Here is a 14,437-nt window from a genome sequence, read left to right as displayed (position 1 = left end):
TTATTCATCTCCTTAAATTATTGTGAAAATTCAGGGAAGTATGCCCATATCTGCTTTGCCTTCCATCCTTCTGCTTTTGCTCTCGTGCAAAGGCTGTAGTATAAATCTAACTATTTTAGTAGACCAAAGTGGCCTTATATTTTGCTTGAGGAAGCCTTTTTTTTTTTTTTTTGAGTTCTGCTGCTGCTGTATTTGCTCACTTCATGGTGTCAAAAGGTAACAAGGTGGTGTTTGCAGGTGTTTTATATGTTTAATATGTAAAGAGCCTGCTGGTGAGTAGATTTCTGAAAATGGAGGTGTAATATAATTGTAAAGGTGGCTTTTGTCCTGCAAACCTTGTGAACTGTGAGGTGCTGCTGTTTGGGCAGCAAGGCTCTTATTAATGTTACCCGAGGTACTGCATTGGAAACAAATACCTAAATATTGTAGCTGTTGTTATCACCGACTATGAATGATCAATTATTTTATCATCTCATGTACCTTAAAGTAGGAAACTTCTTTTTTTGGAATAGGGAAGAGTTTTGCTTTCAGAATTTGCCTAATTAAAAATCAAGGTTGCAGGTTCTGTGCTGAGTTTCTGCCCTAGGCAAATCTTTCCTTTGAAGCTACAACCGGCCCCTAAAGAAACGACTTTGTTATGGTGCTGCTGGATACCTTCACAATGCTGTTTCAAACCCAATTTCTTATTCTTTAGAACCCTCTGTTATTTAGATTCATTCAATTTAAAGATTCACCTTGAAAGCAGAGTGCATTAAGTAATAACTATGCCTCTGTAACCAATGGCTGTCTTTTATGTCTCTTCTATCCCCTCCCCAGTCCCCCATCAAGGCTCAGCGCACTGTCGGTACTGGCACTGGCTGTGTTCAGTTCTTCCACAGCTGTCCATGCATTTGAGCTTGTTGTTCAATACACTGTTAAGCTTTATTATGAAACCTAATAAAATCACATACTCTCATCAGGGCCTTGTGGTAAAATTATTTTTGGAGTTTCTGAGATGGATAACGTTTTTTAGAAAATGGAAGCAATTCTGTTAACTGTGAATATAGGGGGGTTTTGTGTCTCCCATGCTGTCCTGAGAAGTCCTAATTCTGGTGGCTGTACATTTTGGTGACGTGACTAAAAATACGCAAGAGAACCAAATTAATATTATTAATTATTTATAAAGTGTGATCACTACTTGTCTGCTTAATGAGTGAAAGTGCCGAAAGGCAGAAATAGGTAGAATATATGTGAACTTCACATGCATAATCTGCAGACTCAGAGTTGAATTCAAACAGGTTATGGCTAGGTCTAATGAAATTTGATCAGAGGGGTCGGTGGAATAGTCCCTACTTATGGCAGCATGTGTGGTGTTGTTCCTGAGTAACAGACATTGCTAACTATGTCCTGTTAGTGTTTGTTAGCAACTTAAATATTCAGCCTTTTATTGTGAAGGGAGATTAAAGACTTGCAGCTGTGAAACTGAGTTGACCGTAGCAGATGTTTTCTCTCCCCTGGCTCTCAGGTGCACTCTGTGAGCACCTTTAGATCATCTTACAGATTTGACTGAGTGGCTGTGTGTGCCTAAGAGGTGTGGGGGAAAGGGAGCTGGAATGTACGTACAAACAGGGCAGAATGGAGAATAGCAGTAGAACAATGTTGAAAATCTGAAACTGAATAATAATAGTAACTATTCATACAAATAAACTTTTAAGAGCTGGTTTGATATTTTGATAAACTTTAAGTTTCTTAAGTGGCTTGCCAAGTCCTACAAAATCAAACCAATTACAGAGTTATTGTTGAAACTGCTTTCTTGGCTCACCACCTTCCTTTCCCTACCGCTGTGGGCTTATTCCTAAGCTACTGTCAGGTTTCAAGCCCCAAGTAACAAAGCTTGCTCAACTTTAAAACGTAGTTTCTCTGCCAGCTAGAAAGGGTCCTGTCCCATCTTCCCTGCCCCCAAACACCTGCCACTTGTTTTCTTGAAGTCTTTCCATTTACACAAATCTGAACATTTCTCAGTGTTTGTTGTTGTAACCCTTGTTTCTCTCTAGCTTCTTTCCTATTTTGTTTCACTAAAATTTCTTTTGACTTGAGTGAGATTTGGTAGAGTAATGCAAATTTTGCTGTTGCCTTTAGAAAAAAGAAATTACATTGTTGATTGTTCTTCTGCAGTCTGTACTATATATCTTCTGGCCTTCAGAAAGAAATAAATTATTGAGATATTTTATTTTAAACCAAGATTATATAAGTTTGTCTTCGTAATTGTTACTAAGTTGCTTACTACGTAATTTGTGCCAGGCAATTACTCTGGGATGCCAGTGGCATTTCATATTGTAAAATGCTTTAATTAGTAAAACCTGCCAGATATATTTTCTAGGTTAATATTTCACCATTTGTAACTTATTGGCCAGTTTTTAGTTTACTTTAAGAAAACGGACTTTCCTCTCTGTTACCAACCGACTCAAAGTATTTAAAAATTCGAATTTGAATATATGCTGCTTTCTTAGCATTTTCATTATTTAAAGCTGCACCATTTGTCTTATAAGTACACTATTATTCCAAGTCATAGAATATACAGGCTGTAAGTTCCTTAGAATAATGGTTTGAAAGGAGGAATAATTGCAAACTGAAGATAATTCATATTGCACAGGTACAAGGATAAGGAATAATCACATTTTTCATACATATTAGCCAAATGTAATCTCTTTCTGTAACGACAGAGGGAGATGAGTGAGAGTCTGGGTGGTGTAATCTGAAAAGTGACAAGAATAAATCTGTGTTAAGTAGATCTTTTAATCCTGGTAGCCTTGTGACAGCCGGCACAGCTGAGGAGAGCAGGAGGAATTGCACCCCTGCTCCTGCCCATCAACAGAGCTGTGTCCTGCGTGCAGCACCCAGCTGAGCTCCAGCCCCGGCTGAGGTTTTCTTGCAGTCCCAAATACTCGTGCCAGGGATCAGGTGGATGACTTGTCTCATTCCTTGTCATCTGTCACTACAGCATTTTCTAGCTGGTGGGGTAAACACGAGAGAAAAAATCCTAGATGATTATCTGATGCATATTCAACTTTTTAGGACTTTTGCTTGAGTATCTATCCTATGATAAGGGTACATTTGTTAAGCAGATAAGGACCAGAGTTAATAGGTGGCCCACTGGTGGCAATATTTACATGATTCAGTGTAAAGTGAATAATGTAAAGTAAAGATAAAGTGTTTTCAGTGTAAAGCAGCAATTTAATAACAAAATGGATTTAAAGTAACAAACTGGTTTTAAAGTAATCCCTTAGCTGTGGTTTGTCTTGGAAACCTTTCTGCTGTCTGATTCTGCAGTAAGAGATCTTATTCAATTTTCTTTGATCAGGTACGAGCTATTTTTCACTTGTGTTAGTGAACCTAAAGTCACATTTCTGTAAGCAAGTGTGTTGAGTGTTTGTTTTGAATAGCATGAAAAGCTGCTCCAGTAAATAAAAAGCACGGGTGTGTTCTGTGCTATGGAAGAACAGAAACTAGGAAAAAAAATTGAGATGCTGGGCAGGGAAGAAGAGAGGGGGGGAAAATCCCAGAAAAGGAAGGGGAACTGAGGAAGCAAATGTGTGACAGGATTTGTGTGCTGGTGCTAAAGCCAGCGGCGGGAGAACATCGCGCTCAGAGCAGCCCTTCCTTCTCCCAGAGCTGTCCCCTGTGACCTTGGCTGGCTGCTCGCTGGGGTGACTGCTGGTTCACCATGTTCTCTTTTCCTGGTGACTTGCCTGTTGCCTGCCCCTGGGTCTGTGCTCCCCCTTATGCTGACTTCTGCAGTATTCCTTCAGTCTCTTATCTCTGGGCTTTGATGCATATGTTCTGAAGGTGGCCACCGTGACTTTGGGTGGCAGCAGATGGTAAACCTTCAGGCTGCCACCGGCTATACTGGTGTTAAGTTGGAAACTTAACGTTTGATGAAGAATCAGTAGTGCATATGAAAGAGCTTTTACTGTAGAAATATCTTTTAATTAAAAAAAATTAGCATACCGAAACATTTGCTAATTTCTGTGCATTTAAAGGATCTTAAAATTAACTGTTTTCTTAAAGCTAGACTATGGTTATTTACCAAGCAGGTTTTATTTTATTTTTCTCCAATTAATTGGACCTACTATATTGAATTGAATTGAATTTATTTTCCACTAAGCTGTTGGGTACACTGTAAATCAAATCTAAGAAGCTAATTTTTTTAAGTAGCTGCTGTCAGCATCAGAATTAACTCTTGACTTAGAAAAGGAAAAAACATTCTCAAGTGGGAAATCCTATTTGGCATCATGGAGGGCTATTGCTGTTTGCACTTTGCTGAGATGCTGTCATGCAGTGCTGCTGTGTTCACTTGTTTTTTGGGATGTTCCTGAGAGCTCCAGTGCTTATACAAAATTAGGATGTCTGTGCTGCTGAAGACACTTATTTACATTAGATATTTATTTGTGGTGATTGCTACTTGTGTGTCAGTGTTTTTGGCCATGTTGAGGTTGTCATCAGTGCAAAAAAATAGAGAAAGAATGAGTAAGCAACAGAGCTGTAAGAAAGAGCCAGCATGATATGTGGACCTTGACTCTGTTCATCCATTAGTATTACAAATAGGATTTTGCTTTTTCTCCTTTTGTGTCACAGTCTAGTTGCTCAGTGCCCAGGAGTGCCCTGCTGTGCCTTCTTCTCCCTCCTCTCTGAGACAGGATGCTGAATGTTACAGTGGGCAGTTCGTTGTTAGGAGAAGTTAAATATTACAACTTACACGGTGAAAGAGGTTCTGTCAGCTCTGTGAGCCAGAAGCAGCCTCGGCTAATGCCAGCATCTCTGTGTGATCTGCTCTGGAGAGTGGCAGAGCTCTGTCCCAGGGAATGCTCTGTGGAATCCTGTTTTGTCCCATTGTGCCTTTAGGGTGAGGACTTGTCACTTTGCATTTTAAAAAGGAATCTTAGAATTACAAAAACACTTTTGCCACGGGAGGGAAGTGTGAAGGAATGCAAACAGGAGACTTGGTGCACTGCTGTCTATAAATTGGCTGTAAAGCGTGAGGTGAGGAGTGTAAGTTGGCACCTGGGTCAGTTGTGCCCTTCTGCAGCAGTGTTGTAATGCATCCAAGAGCTGCTGACCTTTCTCTGCTCTGGATGAGTGATAAAAATTTAAGCAAATATGCTTGTGACCCTCTCTTTCCTGGACTTACCCCTTCCTGAAATAGCTTTCTGACTTACCCGTTTGTGTTGTCCTTTAATTATTTGGGAGAATCTGGTTGAACCACATCTTTGTAATAATGCATGCAGGCTGCTTTCCCTTGAAACAAGTTTTTGATTTGGTTGTTCCATGTAAAGTCTGCAGTCTGCCAGGGCCAAATGGACATCACTACATGAATTTCTGAAGTTACTTCCAAGGCTCTTCCTGGGCTTCTTGAAGTCTCTTTTGAAGTAAACAGTCTTGCCAAAGCCTGGTACTGAATCAACAAAGATATAATTGTCCCTAAAAGGAAGTGGAGCTGTAAATGAGGTGTTAGTCACTCGGGGAAGGTAGGATGCTTGATAGGAAGCAAAAAGAAAGGAGCTGGTTAGTTGGACTGGGTAGTCCATGTATGTAGTTAACCTCAAAGGCACAGGGATATTAATTGTTGTTATTGCAGGTATAAAAGTGTAGCTGCTGCTTTGGTGTTGATGCTGCAATATAGCAGCAGATGAAGTTACCCTACAGGGACCTGCTGCCTGCTTTATTGGCCTTGGTGGTGGTGCTTCTGTACCTCAACTTACAGGGAGAGGGCTCAGTAATCTCTTCTGTTGCACCATATGCTAATACAGTGCTGATAAGCAAGTGTGAAAAATGAAAGGGAGGAATACATTAATTGTATTTGTGCAATAAGGTATGCTATCAAAGGTAATTATTTCATGACAGTTTTAGTTATAGCAGTTGTTTTATCATGGAATAAAAGATGGCTTTAGGAGCCTTTTATTGGAAAGACAATTGTATCAAATTAGTACCAAATTAGATTTTTGTCTTTATAAAGGTGAGCAAACCCATGAGCAGTTTTTAAATTGGTGTCTTCTACTCTACAAATGAACAAATCCTGTTTGAGGGTTAAAGAAGCTATTATTCTGTCCTTTATGCTGACAGCTTCATTACTGATTGGCCTACTGTTGGTATTAAAAAAATGTTTGGCTCCTTATGATCTTTGTGCATGCAACTATAATATTAATACAGACCACGGAACTGTTCATTAAGAAATGACTTTAAATGAGGTTGGTGCTTGTAAATCTGGAGAGATACAGATGTTAAATGCTGCCATTCCTTTTCATATACAGCCGTATGGCTAATAATTTCCAAGTGGCTAAAGCTCTTGTTAGCAAGAGTGCTGGTGTGTTAAGAATGGCCCTATAAATAACTTTAAGAACTGAAGTTGAAGGTGCTTCTTTTAAAGACTATTGTTAACTAAACATTATTGCCAAACAGATGGAAAGCATTCACCAGCCTGATGTTTTTAGGTCTAATTATATTATCACCAGTCCTGTACGGCTCAGTTGAAGAGGTGTATCCAGAGGCCAATTTATAATCATTTAGCCAACACCTGTTTGGGAGATATTGACAGTCAAAGGGCACATTTAAAAAAAAAAAATCACATATGTTCTCGTATTTATTGCCTCAATGTGAACAGTGTCTAGTTGCAAACAAACTTGGGAGAAGAGGAAGGAGAGTGATTGTAAACAAATACATGTTTCCAAGCCATCTTTATCTTCTTTTGGCACCTTCTTGTAAAGTGGCGTTTATTTTTTCTCTTGTTCTGTTGATTTTCTTTGGTTGGTTGATGTGGTTTTGTGTTTTTCTTTAATTTTAATTTTACACCTTTTGGTTAAGCAAGGATAACAAAACCAGTTTAACAGTTGTTATTTACTGAGTTAGTTTCCTCTGTTTCTGGAAACCCTATGTAAGAGGCCTAAAAAGTTTTTTGGCAAACTCAAAAGACTGGGAATATTTGTCTTTCCTTACCATGCCCTTGAAATGGAAACTGTGCCATTCCTTTGTTAAAAGAATCTCAGTAGCACCAGCTTCTGTTGATATTTTTTCCCCACCAAAGACACAGAAAACCTTTTAAAATTGTCTGCAACCCTAGTAAAAGAGGAGGTCTTTGAAATGGGGAAGAGTCTGTGACTTCATTTACTTTGGTGAAATATTGTGAGAGAGAAATGATTGGAAAATACTTCGGTTCTCCTTCTCATGTTTGAGCTGCAATGGGGAGAGAAGTGGGTTTTGAATGCTGCCATCCAGAGACAGCAGAGCATGGCTGCATTGGTGCCCCTTGCCGCAGGGAGCTGAGGGAGCCTGGGTGCTGTTCTCCTTCTGCCACCTGATGAAGCCTTGTTGCTCCTGATGTGTCATTCCTCTGCAAGAAGTCTTTGTGGGTGCAAGCTGACTTGGTCCTCACTGCTCCTTGTCTGTTCCTCCTAACCCAGTGTTAGGTAACCCCAGTACTGGCAAGGGAGAGAAGCCCTTTAGGAGTTTGATTTTGCAGCCGAAATATTTTGCTGTAACTGTATGTGAATATTTATACTGGAAGCTTACATTGTCTGCTGTAAATAAACAATGAGGGCACACGTGTTCCTAGAGGAGGGTTGAGCTTGTGCTGCTCGGGTGGCTGTCTTGCAGCTGGTGCTTTTCAAGCACATCTGTGTTCTTAGGGTTTGAAAACATTTAATTCCTGAGCAGGGTGGCTTGAAGGCGGAGGGCTCCAGCCTTCCAAGATTCAGTTTCCTAAATGTATATACACATGTATCTTTTCTTTTCTTTTTTTTTTTTTGTTTTCAACACATAGCCAAATGGAGCTTGCTAAGAGTGTAGGTGCTGTTTAGTGCTTCTCTCATTGTTTTGTTTAAAGTGCTTTCAGTAGAGGTGATGCACTGCTAGCAGAGATGCTCTTTGCAGCTGTAGGTATTCTTGCCTCTGCAGGAAACCCATCCACACTTTTCTCTCTAAATAAATCCTCTTTTTTGTTGTTGTTACCCTAAGTTTAGAGATCTATATCCTCAGTAATTTTTTTGCTAAAAAAAAAAAAAAAAAAAAAGAGACTGGTTGTCAAGTCTGTATGCTGCAGGGGTTTAATTTTTAAATTGATGATATCACTTCTTTTAAGAGTGTTCAGCATTAGATTTAAGAACCATAACTAGAAGTTTTGTTTGCTTACTCCTGTGAATCCTAAACAAATTCTGATTACTTTTTGCTTAGGTTTTGCTTGTAATGGACACTAGAACACAGCAGACTTTTATATTGAAGGTGAGTAAAATCTTTTATTATATGGCCTCTGAAATTATACCACCACACAACGATCAGTTTATATGCAATTTATAGAGGTATCCCTGCAATATATTGTTGTTATGGTAATACATGTTAAGTGCCCTGGAATTTTTGTCAGTGTTTGGTTGCATTCCTTTCCTTTCTCTCTAACATCCCTAGTGCTCAGATGTGCTGGTTTAGTCACCTGAGATGCTTCTGGTTATTGAGGCCAACACCTTTGCAGGCTTTGGTAAAAAATCACACATTTAATGTGCTGCTTTAAAACATCTATAAAGCCTTGGTGGCTCAGGGCTTCTGACAAAGGTGAAAATTCTCCTTAATCCAAGCACATTGACTGCACTTTGTGTTTGGTCTTCTTTAGCTGAGGAATATCCTGCTGGCCAAATCGGGTTCTGGATGAAATGTACAACTGGCTTCTTCAAATTTGTTTCCTTATGTTTTACATCAATAGTCTGAAATAACTGAGTTTAATGTTACTAACCCACTACATGTCTGTACAGTTACTTGGTCAGAGTAAAATTTTTTCATTACTCTTTTATGTTTCAGAAAGTGTTCAGATCAAGACCCCAATGTGCTCAGAGCATCTGTGATGCTGAGAATTGGTTTAGTTATGAGTATTGTTTTTGTGGTCATTTACTTCAGGCTCCCCTTGACATGAACTCCACTGCTAATGGCAGGAAGGATGGAAAAAAAGCTATGTCCCAAACATGAAGCTTTAATTACTTGTTAACATTTTATGTCTTTGCTTCAGATCTGGCTTACAACCCACCTTACCTTTGTGCATCGGCCTTTGAAATTGTATGTGCAGGGTACAGCAAACCTGTTTGTTTCTCATAAAGGTTCATTTGTGAATATTTTATATTAGAACCTCACATTATCTACTGGCAGATAGGGTAACATTGAATTTCCCATGTAACTGCCTATGTTTATCAATATTGTAATAGGTCACACTATTGACATAATTTTTTTTTCTCTTTCTCTCTCCCCTCCCTTCCACCCTCCCACATCAATTTTTTCACTTCTGGCAACTTCATCCCTGTGCTACCTCCCAAAAATCATTGCCTCTCAAGGAGACTAATCCTTTCCTTTCTTTTTATTGAGGTGGTTGCTGTCTTTAGTAAAGTAAAATGGAAATGTGAGGATTACCTGTGAGGCTAAAGCATTCTTTTGTCTTTAAGACTCGAATTGAATTTTTTTTAACAGTGTCTTTTGGTCACGCGCAAAAATAAAATTTAAAAAAAAGGTCACAGGGAAATAACTGAGTGTCATCCTGATGACTTAGTTTGAGAGAGATTCTAATAAAAACATTGACCCATGTAATTGATTTTAATGGCAGCTTTGTGCCATCTTCTGTTCTCTGGAAACGCGCCAGATGCCATCAGCACAGCCTCGGGGGACCGAGGGGCATAGAGCAGCAGATGAGTGGTTTCTCTGAAGCCCAGAGTAACTCGGATAGATTAGTTTGGTTGATAAACACAGAGCACAGCAGGCTCCAAAGGCAACTGAGGGTACAACTGACCTTTTTGTTCTCTGTCAGGGTCTAAGGAAAAGTAGTGAGTGCAGCAGGAGCAGAACGACCATCATCCCCCGCTGCGTGCCCAACATGGTGTGTCTGCACAAGTACATCATCTCCGAGGAGTCTGTCTTCCTCGTGCTGCAGCACGCAGAAGGTTTGTCTCTCCTTTAAGCATATTGTTGAAAAGAGTCAAAGGTTTTCAGTTTTAATCAATGGTGCACTTCATTGTCAAATGAATCTCTCATACATCCAGTTAAAATATTTTAGTGTGGCAGAGAGGTGTCACGTAAGACACCCCACTCCGTTCTTCTGTCCCTCCCTTTTCCCCTTTCATTCTGCAGTGGAGCTGATTCCTGCTTCAAATAGCCTGAAATCCTGATGTGTTACTTGAATTGTAGCAGTATTGAAGGCTTCCAACTGTTTATTTTCTACAGGAGAGGGAGTGCTTTGACTGCAACAACTATCTGCATTATTTAAAGTTATCTCTCAGAGATAAAGTCTTTGCCTACTTTTGTAAACTTTGACTAGTAAATCTTTTTTTTAGCATCTTCTAGTTAAAATGACAAGTATTTGCACAAGAATTTAATAGCTCTGCTAAAAACCATGAACATTTTCCTGTTGGTTAATATTGCTCTGATCTGGATTTTTAAGAAAATAGCTAGTGGCATCACACAGGAGTTCAAAGCAGAACCACAGAGTTGTACCTTCAAACTATGTCTAAAATTCCTGTTAAATGTACAGGGAACAGGTGGCACGAAATAATTACATTTTGATTTTTTTGTCTAACACCTGGATTTAAATATTCCCTAAATGTAATTACCCATATTTGTTTAGAATGAGTGCAGAATATAAATTCTGGTATTGCTAATAGTAATTTTTTTAGGAAATGTTAATAACTCAGACAGAATGGATGATGTGAAGAAACGAAGCTGACTGATAGAGAAGATAATTTTATTACATTGAATATTATTTCTTTTTTCTCCTAATAACTTAGATTTTCGCTTTTTCATGAACAATTAGTCCTATGAGGCCAGCTAAAGTTAGAGTTGCAACAGGAATTAATGTTTCTGCAATGTGTGACTTGGTTTTGCCATGAGCACTGATGAAGGAAGAAAAGCTTCACATTGCAGTAGTGCCTGATGGTGATCTTGGGAATTTACAGTGCAGCTCTTTTTTTGAGGTGTGTATATAATAATAGACACAATAATTGGGAGATTCTCACCTGAGCTGCAATCTCCACATAAGATGTTACATTTTGTTCAGAGAAAAAGTATTTTAAAAAACTCACAACCAAAGAAGCTCCAAACCAAACAAAAAATCCTACCCACAACCCTTGTCAGATACCAGCTGCCCTTAATACTAGCATAATTACATAACTTTAAAAAGTCTTCCTAATATTTCTGTGGTTTCTGAAGTCCTACAGTTTTGCTCTTCTCTTTAGGAAGAATGTTCTTCCTTGAGACAGCTGGAAAAGTAAGTGGAGTAGTAATGGAATTTTGTGGGAGAAGTGGTCAGATGTAGGAACAAAAGTTTAAAGGAAGGCCTAATGTGAGCAGCTGACAAAGACAATCTTCTGGAAGTGTTAATTTTATTGTGAAAAATAGAGACATGGCACGATCAGAGCCCCTTCATTTTCATGAACCTACTGTCTGGGCTCAGATCATGCAAAGGGAAAGGAAGAGTGATATATTCTGCTGTAAAGAGGGGTAGCTGGGGTACACAGTGATGAGTAAATTGCCTGAAGTGTATTCAATAAGTGTATTGCAGATGTAGGGCTTGATTCCAAATCCCAAACTGGGACAGTGGTCACTGCTCCTCACCCTGCTGTGACACTGATGCTGGAAAGAGATTCAGGAGAAAGGCTTCAAACTCTGTGTGAATAAAGGATAAATAAAAATAGGGCTAAAATTATGCTGCACTGTATGCAGACTAGTTTTTTCTCACCCCACTGATGATGGTCTTGATCAGATCAGTCTTATGTTAGTAGTACTCATTCTTTAAATTACAAGGATAATAACACCAGGAATCCCTACAGAAAAACCTGTCTTAAAATGTTGTCCATCTCAGACTAGATATGAATAGAGAAGGTGCTTGTAGTTGATGTTAGGAAAAGATAAAAATTTCTAAGACAGTACTTTTTAAGTAATAGCCTCTTGAAATTTTATTTAATGACTTGTGAATGCTCTAAATATTCATACTCCAAGTAATTCTAGTAAGCAATAAGATTGTGCCAGTCAAATTTGTAAGTGGTGCTGATTTATGATGTTAAGTATGTTAGCTACACCATTGTGAGTTTGAAGGGTAAAATACTAATTAAATGGGTAGTGGCTCGTATCATATCATTTGCGAAGCTGCTCACTGCTTCCTGTTCATGGTGGTTTTTAACTATATTATTAAGAGCAGCACTGTTAGGTTTTGTGTGGAATTCTGCAAGCTTGACCACACTTTCAAGAGGAAAACCTTGGTTGGTTGTTTTGGTAAATCATGATGGTGTAACCTGCCCGGAGTTGGTGAGTGAGGTCTTGGGTTCTCTTAGAGATTTTTCTCCCCTCCACAGTGAAAGGCTTCAAGGATGTATCAGAAGCACAAAAGTCCATAAAGTTATCTGGTAGCTTTTTTGGAAAGCGCTTGCCAAGTTCTAGTGTGGGAGAGAGCCAATCCGATGTTAATAAGGCCTCGCTTCTTCCTGGCACTACTAACAACTGAAATTTTAGAAACAGATGCTTCAAAATAGGCTGGGGGGCTTCCATGGGACATCAAAGTTTAAGTGGCTGTTAGAAGCTGTCAAATCTCTTTAAGCATAAACAAGCTGGAGTTCCTATCAATCTGGAGAGCACTCAAGAAACTTCCTGCTGAAGAGGCTTGCTGCACGCAGCAACTGATAGACAGCACCACGGCAGCGCTCTGGCTTGCAAAGCTGGGGATTTGTTGTTAGGAGAGGAGATAATGCTGGCTGTAAATATTTGACAGCAATCAGAAAATGTAAGGAAGGTGATACGCTCCTTGGCAAGTGACTTTTTCAGGAGGCTGCTTTGGAATAGTAGCTTTTGCTCCGAGTGCATTGGACCTTTGCCTAAACTAGCAAACCTTGCAGCAGAGATTCACCAGCAGCACTGGAAATACAGGACTGCAGATGCAGGACTCTGGTGCTTGTAACTACTGTCATGTTGGAGATTAGGCAGGAGCTCAGCTTCCTGTTCGTGTGGAGCTGTGGCTCCACTGTGCCTGCCATTGGGATGCTGTGGAATATTGTTGTTGTGCCGTGGCAGTTCCTGTGTGTCTGCTTTGCTTTTGGCCTAGCAACTGTGCAAACCCCATTTTTTTGTAGCCATTGCATTAGCATGGTGAAGTTTACTGGCAGGCATGTCTCTGTTCAAAAGGAGGACCGTGATTCTTTGAAAACCATGAAACTGTTCCTTTTCCAGCAAGGAAGGCTATTAATTCTCATGAGGTGCATGGTTTAGGATTGGAAGTCCTGGCCATACACAAATCCTTATGCAGTGATGTAGAGAGTTGCGCCCAGTTTTGGAGAATAATTCATGCATATCTTTCAGTACTGTGTTTTTCTTCCCTATCACATTACAATTATTTGGAAGTCTGGGTTGTTCACTTTGACTTTGTTTGAAATTTCCTAAATACAGTGACTGCTGCATTTTTAGCTGCATTCCAGTTCTGCGAGAATTGCAGTACTTCATCCTTGGGAGTAATCTCATGGGCCAAGCTAGCAAAAGCTATTGATTTATTTTGGAATATGTCTCCTTAGTCAGACAGTCTTTCAGGATATGAAGCTGAAATGGGAAGTGTCTGATCACTGGGTAAGGAAGAATCCAACTGGTCATGAATTTTTCTTGTCAGCTGGAACAAAAAAACATGTTTAGGAGGCAAATTTGCTGATCTGTTAGGTTTTGTTTTATTCTGTCTTATGTACTATCTAGTCTCTGTATTTTCTTTTTGGTGTTCCTACATCAAGTGCTATTAATAAAAAAGCTGCAGAAATGTTTGAAAGAATATAAAAGATTTCTAGTCAGCTTCATCACTTGGTCACTTTATGCTAAATTTCCTGTTGATTATTTTGAACACTAACTTTTTAGATTCTGCCTTCAGAAGCAAAGGTATAAGCTCCAGAACACTGGAGATGTGGTTAAGTATGGCACTGCAATTAAGAAATTTTTCATTGAATAACTGCATAAGAATGTGGAACTTGATGATTTTCATGTGCCTATAAAACCAGAAAGACTGAACTAGGCTGGCTGTAGAATCAGTTCACGGTAGAAGAGAACAAAGGTAGTAATTAGTTATGTTAATAATAGAGTTCTGAAATTGCATTAAACACTAATAAACTATAGCTTAATACTGTAGCTTTTATAGTTATTTAGTCTGTTGGACTATTTGACAGTGACTGAAGCTTACTTGTTTGGATTGATTTCTGTAATTTTAGTTTTTATAGATTCCTGATACTATATTAGCATGGTTTGCTAATGGGTTTTCTTGATCTTACACAACACATGGGGAGAGGGGGAAAGATTATTAGTATGTCATTCATAAAGGCATAATTACATACGCAGATACAAATATCACTTTTGTTTGACCCTGGATTGAATGTTTTCAAAAAGGAATGAAATTGTTGTTTTTTACTATAGAACATAATTA

The 14,437-nt window shown here is 39.1% G+C and overlaps 1 protein-coding gene across 2 annotated transcripts in view; it reads left to right on the top strand.

Moving 5' to 3' along the window:
• The window catches only part of RPS6KC1 (ribosomal protein S6 kinase C1), an 85,630-nt gene that overhangs the window by 47,805 nt on the left and 23,388 nt on the right, over positions 1-14,437 (top strand). For both annotated transcript variants that reach the window (XM_059841066.1, XM_059841065.1), the window contains exons 10-11: positions 8,203-8,250; positions 9,809-9,941. In XM_059841066.1, the coding sequence (XP_059697049.1) occupies positions 8,203-8,250; positions 9,809-9,941 (181 nt within the window). The remainder of the gene's footprint in view (positions 1-8,202; positions 8,251-9,808; positions 9,942-14,437) is intronic.

Source organism: Haemorhous mexicanus, chromosome 3, assembly GCF_027477595.1.
Source record: "Haemorhous mexicanus isolate bHaeMex1 chromosome 3, bHaeMex1.pri, whole genome shotgun sequence".
NCBI classification, from domain to species: domain Eukaryota; kingdom Metazoa; phylum Chordata; class Aves; order Passeriformes; family Fringillidae; genus Haemorhous; species Haemorhous mexicanus.
Note: the sequence above shows the minus strand (reverse complement) of the source record. Positions and strands in the feature narration are given on the sequence as shown.